The sequence below is a fragment of the Myotis yumanensis genome, unplaced genomic scaffold (assembly GCF_028538775.1).
Source record: "Myotis yumanensis isolate MYYU_CA2020_CCGP unplaced genomic scaffold, mMyoYum1.0.hap1 SCAF_9, whole genome shotgun sequence".
In the NCBI taxonomy this organism is placed as follows: domain Eukaryota; kingdom Metazoa; phylum Chordata; class Mammalia; order Chiroptera; family Vespertilionidae; genus Myotis; species Myotis yumanensis.
Window position 1 is genome coordinate 17182132 of NW_027223760.1, and position 15972 is coordinate 17198103.

Below are 15972 nucleotides of genomic sequence, written 5' to 3' on the forward strand. Positions count from 1 at the left end.
GCTTTTGCATTCAATTATATTTATTGTGTACAACAGTATCACCATACACTAGTGGCCATGAAATATTATTAGAATCTGCTGTTTTAAAATAAATGCATAAATTCATATTCATAAACAATTTAACTTTGTCAAGGAAAACTTTTTAAATTTAAACAGAAAGAACATTCTTTTCAAATACTTTGCAGAAAATTATATTTATAAATAATTCATAAATATTGTTTCTATTGTAACTGAAATAATTGTGTTTGTTTCTTTTCTATAATGTAGAGCTAATTCCTATAAATTTATGGAGACATTATGTAGGTACATGTTTTAGGGCCTTGGTAATTATGCGTTCAATTTAAATGCACGGTGAATTAAATCAACACAGTTTTCAGTTATTGTGTGCTTTTCAGTTGTGTAACAATTGTCTTTGTTAAATCATTCTACATCTGTCCTTACCCTCCCTGTACCATCCTATGCTATGGCTAATATAATATAATATAATATATGTAATATAATCACAGTTTGAAGAGATTGCAGTCCACATTGCTTTCACTTTTTGCACTGTGAAACTTGGCTTACCTTCAAACAATTAAATAAGTCTTACTTGCCAACCTATAATAGTGTTTCTTTTTTTGTGTGTTATGGAATATTAATGTGTAACTAACAGGCTCTTTTAGAAAATCTGGCATTTAAGTACCCAAAACCAAAACCAGAATGAGTCAAGAGGTTTTGTTCAGTTATCACGCAAACATGAATTTTAAATATTCACTAAAAAAAAAAAAATACTGACAATCTTGGCTGTTGGACTTTTACCGCCCTCATGGAATCTATTTCGATGAAGTGAGAAGATTCTGCAAAGAAGCGTAATTTTTTTCACTATCATATATGATTGTAGTAACTGAGTCAGGCCAGTAGCTACTAAAACATCAATTATTATTTGTGAGGAAACAGCAGGTCAAAGGGTACCCAATGTGAAACCTTGTGCCAATCACTAGAGTTTGACCTTGGCTGCTATGAACTTTCATACCCAGAAGTCTGACTTCCGAATCTCCAGGATGATAGAAACTGTCTCCCCAAATTATTTTATTTCAAAATTTTTCTGAAGAGATTCAGCAAAAAAACACTTCTGGATTATTTGGAGGGGGTGTTGACGTGTTGCTGGGTAACCTCAGAATTTCAGTTAATTAAAATGATCTGAGTTTAATAGGAAACCAGAATTATGGTCTTTCAAAGTGTGTACTAGTATATATACTTACCAATATGAAGGCCCACATGTGGGGTATTCACCCATAAGAGTGCCTTGAAACAGAAAGGGATCAAAGGGCTGTGTGGGTGCCTACATGCTGCTCCTAGGGCCAAAGAGAACTTCTTACTTCCTTTTTAAAAAAATATATTTTATTGATTTCAGAAAGGAAGGGAGAGGGAGAGAGAGATAGAAACATGAATGATGAGAGAAAATCATTGATGAGCTGCCTCCCGCACTGGAGATCGAGCCTGCAACCCAGGCGTGTGCCCTGACCAGGAATTGAAACATGACTTCTTGATTCATAGGTCAATGCTCAACCATTGAGCAACACTGTTCAGGCAGAACTCCTTACTTCTTAATGCAGTAAACAGCAAACACAGAGTAGAACTCACTGATACATTAGGGATATATTTGGGTAAAATTACGTATTTTAACTTTTTAGGATCCACAATCCATATAGTTAATTTATACTCTGGCAAAATGATGCAAATAAATGCAGTTAACAAAGAGAATATTGAAAGAGAAGAAAGTCAGTCTTTGATGTGATCATTATGTATACCCTCCCCCAACCCTGACAATGAATAAGAAAATTACCTTTACCCATTACAAGTAAAGAGTTAGGTGAAGTTAGACCTTTTTTTAAAAAAAATTTTTAACACTTCTTTAAGCATATTGAAAAGACTGTCTTTGAGGTTTTTGCTCCTAGCTTCTTAACAGAGAAACAGTAACAGTATAATATATGTATCACCAAGTATTTGATTATGATTTGCCCTTATTAACATTAAAGTATTTTAAAAGTCCACGAAAAGGAGTGACTGCATTTGAAAGCATTGTCAGTAAAATTTTGCATTGTCTTACTGCTGAATTTGAAGATTATACATGCATGATCTTCTTAAAATTGCAGTTTTGACAAAGTCATATTGAAATTGTTATGTGTCTCTCACAGTTTAGTTGCCTCCCACTTTAAATTCACAGGTAGTGTTTACTGCTTTCCTTGGCGATTATAGAGACACAATTGTTTCAGACTATTGAAATCACTTTCATTTGGTAACCTAAGGAATAAAGAGCATGAAAAACATGGTGAAAGAAGGGTTTCATAGAAACAAAAATAGAAAAGAGAGACCAGTAATAATCCAAACATTCAAACTCCTTCAGTTTTGGTCAGTTTTAATAAGAAAAAACATTGAGAGTTAAAATTCAAGACTTGTTTTCAGGGAATATTTTCATTTTTACAGCACAGAAAATTGTTCAGGGTAAGTAACTTTGAAATAGCTAAATAGTAAAGAGTATTAATTTTATCTGAAATTCATGGATACCACTGTATCTTATGGTTTTACATTTCTGAACAGCTAGAAATTTCCTGATAAAAATCAACTCAAGAAAGTCTATGTTATAAAATGGGCCTGGGTTTGAGAAACATTTATTGTTAGTTCAGTCATGCCTTTGAAGATTCTATAGAACTTTCATTTCCTTTGATGCTATAGAGAGGCATAAAACAGAACATAAACAGCATGGGGATAGTGAAGAGCATAAACTTTGGCGATGGAGTGAGATTTTATAAAATAAGAGCAATAAGAGGAACCTCGTTGTAATATTGCTCGCACCCTCATAGTTAGCCTGTCTCCCTAGGCATCTCAGATGGAGAGTGAGCAGGAATCCTCTGTCCCCCAGTAATTTGGCAGTGGGTCTAGGTCCCTTGTTGGGGAGAGAGAGTCAGCTCCTAACCTTTTCTAATATTTAGTGACAGATGTTGTTTTAGGATTCATATGTTCATGTACTAGAAATATGCTGATTCTGGTCCGTTGGAAAATGGATTTAAATGATCCTGGTCATTACAGTCTTTGGATGGGCAGCATTAGCTGAGTTTCCCTGGGGAGGAGGCAGGGAACACCAGCCCAGACCGGACCTGCTAGAAAACACTCTCCATTTTACCTGGGGCAGCACCCGTGTACAATTCTATATGAGCACAAATCTGAAGAATTAAAAGAAGCAGTTGACCCTTAGAAGATGAACTTAAGGAATAGTAGCTGAATGAGAAAGTAAGTCCTGTTACTTCTCCCGCAAACCTCTGTCATTTCCCCATCTATGCTTTCATCAGCTCTGCAAAGGTTGAAAGTAAGTCTGTACTGATGAAAATTATTTGATTTTTTTATCAATTTTTTTTATCAGTCTCACTGCTCCCCTCTTCCTTCTTAGCTTCAGTCACACTGGGGTGGGAATGGGGAAGAGAGTTGGATTGGATTCATACGGGTGTATGTAGTGTTGTGTTATATAGTGTTCAGTAGTGTTGAAAACTGAAATTCAAAATTTTTATTTGAACAGATTCTGTATTTTCAAAGCTAACAAGTCTTTTTTGTCTTTTTTCTCTTTCCATCCAAAGGTAAACCCACATGGCTAAAATAGTTGAATAAAAATTTTAATAATTTTGTTTTTAATTTTGTAGAACTTGACCTCTTTCCTGAATTAATTGGAACTGAAGAAATAATCAAGGTATCATAGCTATATTTTATATTCAAATGTTTTAAACTTTAAAAGTCTATTATGAATTGTTCATTAGGTTTCAGATATTCCATTAACAAAAAATTGTGTTGCATTAGTTTTTGTAGGGTTGCTTGATGAGCTTTATAGATAGTCCTATAATTGGTATACATAATTTTTATATGAAGAACTTAGAAGACACTTTAATGAGTATAATAAAAATAATAGAGATACAAAGATTTGGTGATAATGAAAAATGAATCTTAAAAATAATTATGGCTATGAACTATAGCTATAAATCAGAAATTTTTCACTGTCAAATTTTTCAGAAAGACTAAAATAATATCAGTTCTCTTTTTTCCAGGTGCATTTTTACTTTTTTATTTTTTTATCAATTCTTAATATTACTACAGTTTATTTAACTTAACTAATGATTAATAGATTGATAATAAATATGGGCCAAAATATATATTGAATATATTTTTTTTGCCCATTTAATTTGAATATTTGTGTTTGGACTATTCAGATGACAATGTTTGTTCTTCAAGTAAAGGGGTAATTAAAAATATTTATACATTTTAACATTGTCTTAATTTTTAAAAGATAGAGAAACTGACTGATGTATCTAATATATAAACCCAAATGCACTATTCATCTTAACTGAGATTATATATTTAAATCTAGATGCTGTTGTTAATGTAGTATGGATGTGTGTATATGTACATATATATGTATGAGATCATAAAGTGTGATAACTAATGCTATTATCTAGCAATAAGTAGCAATTGGGTTGTGTTTTACATGTATAATTACCTCAATACTTTATATAACTTACAGCAATTCTCTCTTGCAAAGGATTATTTTACCAAAATAGCCAGTTCATCTATTAACAAGAGTTCATAGAATTCAGCTAAGGGTATCTTTCTTTGAGTGTGCGTGCATGCATGCTTGTGTGCACATGCGCATGGATATGTATGTACCTAGAAATTATCACCAGAATCAAGCCAAAGGCAGAAAAAAGAAAATATTTTTACACTGTAAATTCAAATCTTTAGTTTGTGTCTTAGTCCAGACTGCTATAGCAAAATACCGTAAACAGGATAGCTTCTAAACAACAAAAATTTATCTCTCACAGTCCTGGAACCTGGGAGTCTGAGATTAAGGTGCCAGCACGACCAGAGAGGCCTTCTGGGTGCAGGCTGCGTGCTTCTCCACATGGTAGAGAGCAGAGCAGAAGAAGCAAGCTCTCCCATGACTCTTACAAAGGCACTGATCCCACTCATGGGGTTCCCCTTTAAAACTTAATTTTAATTACCTCCCCAAGACCCCCACCTCCTAATGCCATCACATTGGGAAGGTAGAATTTCAACAAATGAGTTGGGAGGGGTGGGCACAAACATTCAGTCCATAACACTGTTCACTTTCATTGATTCATGCAGGCATGAATGATAGAGGTTGGCGAACATCTGGAATGTATTTGTAGTGGGTTTAAGCCTGAATATGGAAATGAATAGTTTGGGGATGTTTCTCAGATCCTCTTTAAATAGAATTGTATGACTTTGAAAGACAAAGTATCTCCAGCATAATCCAGGCTTTCCAATGATTTTTGAAAAATGGAAGTTGTAAAGGATAACAGGCGTGGCACAGATCAAAACCATAGTGGAAGGGAGATTCACAATAACTCCATAAGAAATTATAGGAAGGCCGAACTGGTTTGGCTCAGTGGATAGAGCATCGGCCTGCAGACTCAAGGGTCCCAGGTTCGATTCTGGTCAAGGGCATGGCATGTACCTTGGTTGCGGGCACATCCCCACTGGGGGGCATGCAGAAGGCAGCTGATTGATGTTTCTCTCTCATCGATGTTTCTAACGCTCTATCCCTCTCCCTTCTTCTCTGTAAAAAATCAATAAAATATATTTTTAAAAAAGAAATTATAGGAAGAAGTACCCATTAAAATATTTGTAGTTTCACATATGTATAATCACAGAGCATGACTTACATATTCTCCTTCAAATGCTGACAAAAGGCAGTATGGCCTCATAGAGATTTGCAAGATTTGATGGGTAGGATTAATAAATGATCCATCACCTTCATCAGATTCTAGGATGTATCTGAACTTCATAAAGTCTAAAATCTGCTAGAAAAGAGAAAAATAGAAGGGAAGTGTGTACCTACGCGCATATAGTAATTTTTCCAGATTTAACAGAAGAAGAAGGTGTGTAGCATTATGTTTTAAGAAAAATTTCATAGAAATCTACAGAGCTTATGGAAGGAAGATAATAAAGTGTGTTTGTATAAGCAGAGAAAGTAAAGCAATGTTATTGTGGGATTTGATAGAAATTGTTAGATCATATAGAGAATATAGATGATGTCTTTTGGGAACTTTGGTTGAGAGGGGAGGAAAGAGTGGAATAATAACTAGAAGTTAATAGCGAGGGTGGAGTTGGTAGGTCCCTGTTTTGGTTTTTAGTGTTAGGAGGAGGAGGTACATGTTTGTCTATGGCTTCTATTTTCCCCATAAACAGTAAGGTCATCTGCTGTGAATGAAGGGTGAGGAGAGGAAAACGGGTTTGAATAGAGCAGAAAAAAGTTTGACAGAGTCTTGGCAAAGGATAAGAACATGGAGTGATACCAGAAACTAGGCACAAATCCAGATTTGCAAAAATGAGGAAGAGTTGAGAAAATCCATGTTGTTAAACTTAACACTGATCCTCAGCAAAACTTTCAATCAGATTATAAAACAAATGGGTAAGAACTTCTAGGGAAAGCGGAGATATCTGGCACCAACAGATTTTCCCCAAGAGTGAGTCAAGGCAATCTCTTCTCATTTCCTTTTTTATGAGGTGTTGGGGCTTGTAAATTAAGTGAGTATTTTATTCAGGAAAATTATTTGGTGAAAGCACTTGGGTTGTCCTTATGAACAAGATATTAAACAATGCAAAATTTCATGAAGAAATACTGACCACTAGTGAGGCAATTTGTCTAGGCCCGTGGTCGGCAGCTCTTTGCCCCCTTGAGTGTGGCTCTTCCACAAAATACCACATGTGGGCGTGCACATACAGTGCGATTGAAACTTCGTGGCCCATGCACAGAAGTCAGTATTTTGTGAAATAGCCGGTATTTTGTGGAAGAGCCACACTGAAGGGGCCAAAGAGCCGCATATGGCTCGCGAGCCACGTTTTGCCGGGCCCCAGTTTGCTGACCACTGGTCTAGGGGATCTAAGAGAATATTTATTTTTAGCATCAATACAATCTAGATCATTAAAGTTGAAATACTTCTCACAATTGTCATATATATGTCTTAGAAAATACTTAAAATCAAAAGAATTAAGTTCTGAATAGTTAAGCATGAAAACCAATGCAGCTTTTCATGTGTAAGAGATACATGATCATGAACACACATGGTTTAAGATTCAGATATTATCTATTGATATTGGTCAGGTTCTACTGATTAATTCGTACTCAGTCACTTTTTTCTTCTTTTAAGGGACATGGCCCTGAAAGATCTAATAGATGACAATGCTAACAAGCTGACAAATCATATCTCATATGGGCTAAAAATATCATATTTTGATACCTTTGGCAGTTTTGTTTCTAAATATATAATTAAACATGTTATAAAATGAACAGGTTTTTTATTTTTTTATTTTTTTTAATATATTTTATTGATTTTTTTACAGAGAGGAAGGGAAAGGGATAGAGAGTTAGAAACATCAATGAGAGAGAAACATCGATTCAGCTGCCTCCTGCACACTCCCCACTGGGGATGTGCCCGCAACCAAGGTACATGCCCCTGCCCGTAAATGAACCTGGGACCCTTGAGTCCACAGGCTGACGCTCTATCCACTGAGCCAAACCGGTTAGGGCTGAACAGGTTTTTTAAAAAGGCAAATCAAAACCAGAAATTATGGGTCTTGGTTGACCTCTCGCTAGATTGTTCCTGGGTCATTATAGTGACTAAGTGGTCATGAAAAGCTGGGTCACCTGAATGGTGTTTCCAAAGGAAACACAAAATAACCAACTAGTACTGGAAATGTATTTCGACAAGCTGTCTCTAAAATGTCTGCCTAAGTCTTAAGTGGAAAGTATTTCAAACAAAATGAAAAATAAAAAAACCTCTTTCTATTATGAGGTCTTAAAAATTATGATTTATTCTTAATATATACAATGAAATATGCTGAATGTGCAACTACTTTGGTCTTTGAAATAAGTTGTTTCATTGACATTTCATATTACAAAAAGCTAATTCCTATTTAGTTTGTTGTCAGATGCACTGAACAGAGAAACAAAAAATAATACATACTATGTTAAATAACATTCCCAGTAACTACAATGTGTCTTCCTTTCAAAGCTGTGGTATCTTTTAATTTAATTACTTCATTACATAGCATTAAAATAAAGGCAGCCATAAATAGGATCTTTTCATTAAATTTAATTACTCTCTCTAGAGCAGCAGTTCTCAACCTGTGGGTCTCGACCCATTTGGAGGTCAAACGACCCTTTCACAGGGGTCGCCTGAGACCATCCTGCATATCAGATATTTACATCACGATTCATAATAGTAGCAACATTACAGTTATAAAGTAGCAACGAAAATAATTTTATGGTTGGGTCACAACATGAGGAACTGTATTTAAAGGGCCAGAAGGTTGAGAACCACTGCTCTAAAGGGTGGATGATAAAGGTTTTAGGATAGAGCAGCCATTTTCAACCCATGTGCTGGAACACTTTAAAACATGCGATACCTGACTGTTTAATTAGAGGCACTGACCTCTTTTCCCTTCAGTGGTTCTCAACCTTCCTAATGCCGCCACCCTTTAATACAGTTCCTCATGTTGTGACCCAACCATAAAATTATTTTCGTTGCTACTTCATAACTGTAATTTTGCTACTGTTATGAATCGTAATGTAAATATCTGATATGCGGGATGTATTTTCATTGTTCGGGACCCATGGGTTGAGAAACACTGCCTTAGATTGTCAAATAAAAAAATGACAACATCCCGGCCGGTGTGGCTCAGTGGTTGAGCATCAACCTATGAACCAGGAGGTCACTGTTCGATTCCCGGTCAGGGCACATGCCCAGGTTGCCACTCAATCTCCAGTAGGGGGCGGGTAGAAGGCAGCCGATCAATGATTCTCATCACTGATGTTTCTATCCTTCTCTCCCTTCTCCCTTCCTCTCTCTGAATAAAAAAAGAAAAAACATATTTGAAAAAAAAAATGACAACAGCCAACACAATAACCATCTGGTGTGAATAAAATAAAATTATACCTCATTGTTTCGGCAGATTGGAAAAAATATAATATATCTTTTGGTGGGCAGCAGAATTTTAGCAATTAGTTTTTGGGTGCCATGAGATGAGAAGGCCTTCTCTGGAATGGTGCTTTATGGGAACATAGTCCCCAAATTCCCACGAATGAAGATTACCAGTATACTGCAGTATAAGATATTATTGAGATGTAGCTGTGCTCTTATTTCCTTATGTTCCACTAAATCTTGTTTGCTTTTCAAAGGAGGAAGAAGAGGAAGAAGACACGCCTGTGAATCCTGGTAGAGACAGTGCCACTAACCAAATAAGGAGAAAGGAACCCCAGAGTTCTACCACAACAAACTACCATCGCATAGGGACTAAATTCAACGAGGCCAAGACTAACCGGTCCCCAGCACGAGGAGGGGACTTCTCTGGAAAGGGTGATATTCCCAACACGTCTCTAGATCCCACTTCCCGACCAGTCACTGAATTAGCCCCAGAAAAAGATGTTTCTTTGACATCACGGGCTGTGACCAAACCTCCACTTCTCACTCTGGAAGGCACTTCAGCCTCTAAAACTGTTCTCAGATTTCCACAGGGGAACGTGTCTGGGACTGTGGAATCTCTAAGCACAGCTTCTGTAATGGAATCTCAAGAGGTATCTACTGATCTCAGTGACGAAGAGAGTTTACTCACCAGTGTCAAGCTCGACCCGGGAGCCGATGATTCTTCAGGCTCCAGTCCCACCACTGCTGCTGTGCCGTTCACCTCCGAGAACATAGCCCACAGGTACGAATTTTCTTCAGAAAACCCAGAGGCCATCACCTATGATGTCCTTATCCCAGCACCGACGAGAAGTGTTTCCGAAGAGTCAGCATCATCGGGTTCAGAAGAATCCCTCAAAGACCCTTCCGGGGAGGGAAGTGTGTGGTTTCCTGGCCCCACAGACGGGAAGACACAGCCCGATGTTGGATCAGGTGGCGAGGGCCTTCTCCCGACTCATCCCACCGAGAGACATGTGGACGCATCTGAGAAGACAGCCGAGTCCTCTTCTCCAGGCCCATGGGTGCCCCAGGGCCCCTCCGTCACAGATATGGAAATGCCACCTTCTTCTTCCTTTGCCTTCTTCCCCACCGAGGTAACACCTCGCGCTTTCACTCCGTCCTCTGGGAAACGGGATTCGGTGCCCACTGTCAACGTGGTCTATTCGCAGACCACGCAGCCCGTGTACAATGGTGAGACACCTCTTCAGCCTCCTTCCAGTAGTGGCGCCTTTCCTCTAGTCACCCCTGTGTTGCTTGGCCATCCGGTCCTCAACACTCCCCCTGCCGCTTCGAGTAGTGATCCGGTCTTGCATGCGACGCCTGTGTCTCCCAGTGTCCCTGTGTCATTCAACTCCATCCTGTCTTCCTCTGATGGTGCACCTTTGCTTCCATTTTCCTCTGCTTCCTTCAGTAGTGAATGGTTTCGCCATCTGTACACGGCTTCTCAGATCCTCCCATCAGTGACCTCCGCTGGGGAGCGTGCCCAGGGGTCCCTGCATGCTTCTCTGCCAGTGGCCGGGGGTGATGTCCTGTTAGCGCCCAGCCTGGCCCAGTCCTCTCCTGTGATGGCACATCAGGCCACGCCTCATGCTGCTTCAGAGACGTTGGAATTCGGTGGTAGTGACGCTGGCGTCCTTCATAAAACGCGCCTGTCTCCTCCAGCTGAGCCAGCCGGCAGTGATGTCACCATGCATGCACGTTCTTCAGGGCCCGAGCCTTCCTCTGCCTTGTCTCATGCCGAGGCCTCCCGACACCTCTTCACTGTTTCTTATGGTTCTGCAGTCCCTGTGCATGATTCTGTCGGTGTGTCTTCTCCGGGTTCCTTCCTTAGCGGTCCTAGCCACACACCCATGCCGCGGCCTTCGTTAATATCCCCCACCACACCGTGGCTGCAGCCCACTCACGGCCTCTCTGGTGATGGGGAGTGGTCTGGAGCCTCCTCTGATAGTGAGTGGCTTTCCCCTGACCCAGATGGTCTGACAACCCTTAACATTTCTCCGCCTGTCTCTGTCGCTGATTTTACATATACGATATCTGTGCTTGGTGATGATGATGATAAGCCGCTCTCTCAAAGGGATGTAGGAGATGGAAATCAGACTGAACTGCACATGTCTCCTTTCACTGAGATGGGTTCCCGTCCTGAAGGCACAGTCACACCCGGCCTGTACAGTAATGTAAATAAGTTGAATGCATCTTTACAGGAGTCCCCTGTTTCCATTTCTAACACAAAGGGCATACCTCCAGGCTCTCTTGCTTATACTACCACTAAGGTTTTTGATCATGAGATTAGTCAACCTCCAGAAAATAACTTCTCAGTTCAACCTACACATGCCGTATCTCAAGCAGCCGGCGATACTTCTCTTACACCTGTGCTTAGCGCAGACTCAGAGCCAGCACCCTCTGACCCCGCTTCTAGTGAAACGTTATCTCCTTCGACTCAACTCTTATTTTACGAGGCCTCCGCTTCTTTTAACCCTGAAGTATCGCTGCAACCTTCCTTTCAGGCTTCTGATGTTGACACGTTGCTTAAAACTGCTCTTTCGGCTGTGCCTAGCGGTCCAATATCGGCTGCATCCCCCAGGGTTGAGCACATTAGTCCTACAATATTGCATCCCATGGCATCCAGTTCTGCTTCAAGTGAAAGCATGCTACACTCCACATCTGTGCCAGTTTTGGGTGTATCACCTGCTTCTAATATGCCTGCTGCCTCACTTCAAAGTGTAACCATTTCTTATGCAAATAAGAAAGATGTTGAACCAGTCTTGCTTAAAAACGAAAGTTCCCAGCAAGTGGTACCTTCATTGTTCAGTAATGATAAGTTCTTCCAAACTGCCCGTTTGGAGCTTAACCATGCCTTTCCCCCAGAAGGAAGGCAGGCATTTGCTACTCCCGTTTTATCGATGGATGTACCTCCCAATACACTTTTAAATGAGTTTGTATATCCCGGTGAAGCCTTCACCTCCACCAAGGGTTCCATTACTGAGGAGGTATTGGCTGGTATTCCAGCAGTTGTTTCTGATACACTTTTAACCGCTGATCATTCTGTCCCTCTCGGGAATGCATATGTTTCTATTCCAGCCGCTTTTCCCAACAAAGATGGTTCTGTTGCCACAACCAAGGTGCTGTTTCCTTCTAAAACAATTCCCGAGCTGACTCACAGTGCCAGATCTGATGCTGAGTTAGTGGGTGGTGGTGGTGATGATGATGTTGATGACGACGACAGAGATAGAGATGGCTTAGCTGTAAATAAGTGTATGTCCTGCTCCTTCTATAGAGAATCCCAGGAAAAGGTGATGAATGATTCAGACCCCAAGGAAAACAGTCTTGTGGATCAGAATAACCCAATATCATACTCCCTGTCTGAGAAGTCTGGAGAAGAAAATAAAGTCACAGTTGTGACCTCAGAAAGTCAGACTTATATGGACAGAAGTCCTAATAAATCACCATCAACAAATGTGCTCTCCCAAAAGCACAGTGATGGGAAACAGGACAGTGACCTTCAGACTGCCAATGCCCGGCTTCCTTTCCCCCCGACATCTTCAGCATGGGCAGTTCTCACAGGGGACGAAGAGAGCGGATCAGGGCAAAGTGTCTCAGGTAGTCTTACTGAGAACGAGACCGCCACAGCCTTCAGTTTTCCAGATGTTAATGAAAGCGCTGTGGCTGGGGTCCTGGAAGCAGGTGACTCAGAAATAACTCCTGGATCCCCACAGTCCTCAGCACCGACTGTTGCTAGCAGGCACTCAGAAGTGGTCAGCATTTCAGAGGCAGGTTAGTGGTGCATCAAAGGGATAGGATCGGAGGCTGGTGGTTTTCTTCCTCAAAAAATAGAAAAATCATGAAAACATAGAAAGTTGGTAAAATGATGCATCGGTTTTTAACCAAAACTTCAAATCAATTTACGGTTTTTAGAGGATGATTTTATTCATTACTTTAAATGAATACTCGCTATGTGGGTGTTTTCTGTTGTTGTTTTGGGTTTTTTTTTTTGCTTTTTATGAAAATATTGTTGGCATACCATTTTGTATTAGTTTTAGGTGTACAACATAGGGATTCAACATTTATATACCTTATGATGTGTTCACCATGACAAGTCTATTAACCATCTGTCAGCGCAAAATTATTATGCTATTATGGACTCTATTTCCTATGCTGTACACTACATCCCTGGGCCTTATCTATTTTATAACTGGAAGTTGTCCCTCCTATTCCCCTTCACCTTTTTCAGTCATTGCCCCATTTCCCCACCCCAACTCCCAGCAGCCATCACAGTTTGTTCTCTGAACCTGAGTCTGTTTCTGTTTTGTTTATTTTGGTCTTTAATTCTCTGCAAAAGAGAGAAAGTGACTTTTATTTATTGTCAGTTTTTCATGTTCTACAGGATGCCTCTTGTATGTGGGAGCAATTATGTGCGCATAATATATTTTTACTATACTGCTTTTTAAATGATAGCTTAAAGTGTTGCTATTTTTAGATGATTTTAATTTTCCTATTTACTCATGTTCTAAAATAAGGTGTAAATGAGTTCTATTGAATTCAAAAATGAATTATAAGTTCTGAGAGTAATATGCTATAAGCACCTTTTTCTGACCTGCCCCATGAAAAGGAGTTACATAATTTGCACCACATCAGCTTGGGGAGCTTTATAAAAAAGTCCTAGTGCTAACTTTTGAGAGTGAATGATAAGCTTTTTTTAAAAAACAAGGTTTTATTTTTTTAAAATTGTCTTTGTTTGATTATCTTAATGTTGCCTAAAGAGGGCAGTGTAAACTAACAAAGCACAGTCTACTTTGTACTTGTTATACACCTTTCTAAGAAGTTAAATAATGGGCATTAATATGCAGTGTATGTATAGGTTTTGTATGACAAGATGTAAAATGTTAGAACGTTTCTGTAGAAATGCATTTCATTTATTAATGGATTTTATGCAAATTAGTTTATTGGCCAGATGTTTCTTAGAGCAGATTATTTACAGCATGTTTGCTTCAAATGCCAGTGAGAAAAAAGGGAAATTCAATACCATTAACCACACAGAATACTAGATTATTTTATTGATCATAAGAATTTTATAATTTGCTTTTATTAAATTTTAAAACATTTTTTAAATTAACAATGAACATATTTAAATCTAACAGTAAATTAAGAGACAGGCTAGAGTAACATCTTTCAGTATTATTGCATAAAAGTGAATATTTATAATCCAGAACATAGACACTAATCCCTTGGGACATTTTTTCTCTTTCATTATTTGTATTCCCTTCAATTGTATGCTGTTCTTTCAGTATAGCAGCAATTAAAAGTTTGTACATTTTGATAGAGAAGTTGTCTAAGTATTCTGACTTGATACTATTTAACATTGCATTCCAATTTAAAAACTTAAACTCTATGTGAGAATAAATAATGAACCCATAGGTCACCATATTCACTAGTATTGCCATATACATATATATATATCTCCGGTGCTATGGCTCCAATTATAGTACATTTTTTAAATGTTTATCAGATACATTTTAGAGGAAAATGTCAGGAATCAATCTATTTTTCTGTCTTTCTGGGCAGTGACATCATTGAGATATTCTTGCTAGATTATGCTTTTATGGAAAGACAATATATATAGGGAAATACCAAACCTAGAATTATTGACTAAAATTCAGCAATTTCTCTTCAATAAATCTTACTAGATTTATCAAATTATTAAGAGTATGTTTTCCCACTGATGAGGAGAAAACAACATGAATATAGCATCCAACATCATCAAATAACAATTAATGAAGTAAATAAAGTACAGCAAGATTAGGGAAATTATGGCTTGTTTTTAAACCTATATCTGTAAAAAAAAATAATACATAGTATGTCTTATCAAATAAGTGAATATGCCTCTTTGTCAAATGCCTATAGACTAATTCTGAAAATTATAATTTGATTATGTATCTTTAAAGGTAGAATAACTTATAAGCCATGTTCTTCAAAATAATATAGGTAAGCCAAATATTAGTATCTGCAGTTTATGACTGCATAAACCTAGACCCAGAGATATTAGGTTATCTGATCCAGGTCAGTTAGAGAGTTAATACAAAACTGAGACTGAAAACCTGAGTTATTGGTGTCTATGTCTTAGGACTAGGCTTTCAAGATTGTAGATAATAAAATATGTATATAATGCTTAGTTTGTAATGCCAGAATTATAATGTTTTATTCTGAGAAGGTACTTTAAAATATTAATCTTAGTTTTTTTATTTTCTAATTGTCTATCAGTAGATTCTTGCCTTATCATTTAGGTAAGTTATATATACAACTGAGCTTATATCAAAATTAATATTTTAGTTTCAACTAATGAATATAAAAATCAATACAACTAGTTGTCATTATAATATGCAATGCAATCAGTTGATTGTGTGCATTGTCCTGTAGTATCCCACCTTGAACAAAATACCTAGATTTCATAATATGTAATTAATTATTATGGATTTATAATTCTAACTCCTCAATTAAAGGTTTTATTTAAAATCAGACCTCTCAGAAAACTTAAGAGAAAGTTTGTATACAAGACTATATTTGTGCACATGTGTATGGATAGTGTGTGTACATAGTGTGTATGATATATATGGTAATTTGTTATGCATTTTATGTGTTATGTATCTTATATAGCACATATATGATCATACATACCTCATATATGTTGCACATACATATATATAAATGAGATGTATGTATCTATATATGTTTATACGCATATTGTTATGAATATTTGTAGTCATTGAAGACCTGTGTAATTATATAAGCTCACTTTGTATGTAATTAATGTACATCATTGGTTCTCAAACTTTAATGTGAACCAGAATCACCTGGAGGACTTGTTAAACACAGATTTCAGGGCCTTACCCACAGTGTCTTTTTTATTATTATTAATTTTCAGAGAGAGAGAGAGCAAATCATTGACTTCCACTTACTTACGCATTCATTG

General features: G+C 37.9%; 1 protein-coding gene across 2 annotated transcripts in view; it reads left to right on the forward strand.

Annotated features, from left to right (window-relative positions):
* The window catches only part of PTPRZ1 (protein tyrosine phosphatase receptor type Z1), a 186961-nt gene that overhangs the window by 131182 nt on the left and 39807 nt on the right, over positions 1-15972 (forward strand). For both annotated transcript variants that reach the window (XM_070423798.1, XM_070423800.1), the window contains exons 11-12: positions 3675-3721; positions 9227-10199. In XM_070423798.1, coding sequence (XP_070279899.1) covers positions 3675-3721; positions 9227-10199 — 1020 coding nt within the window. The remainder of the gene's footprint in view (positions 1-3674; positions 3722-9226; positions 10200-15972) is intronic.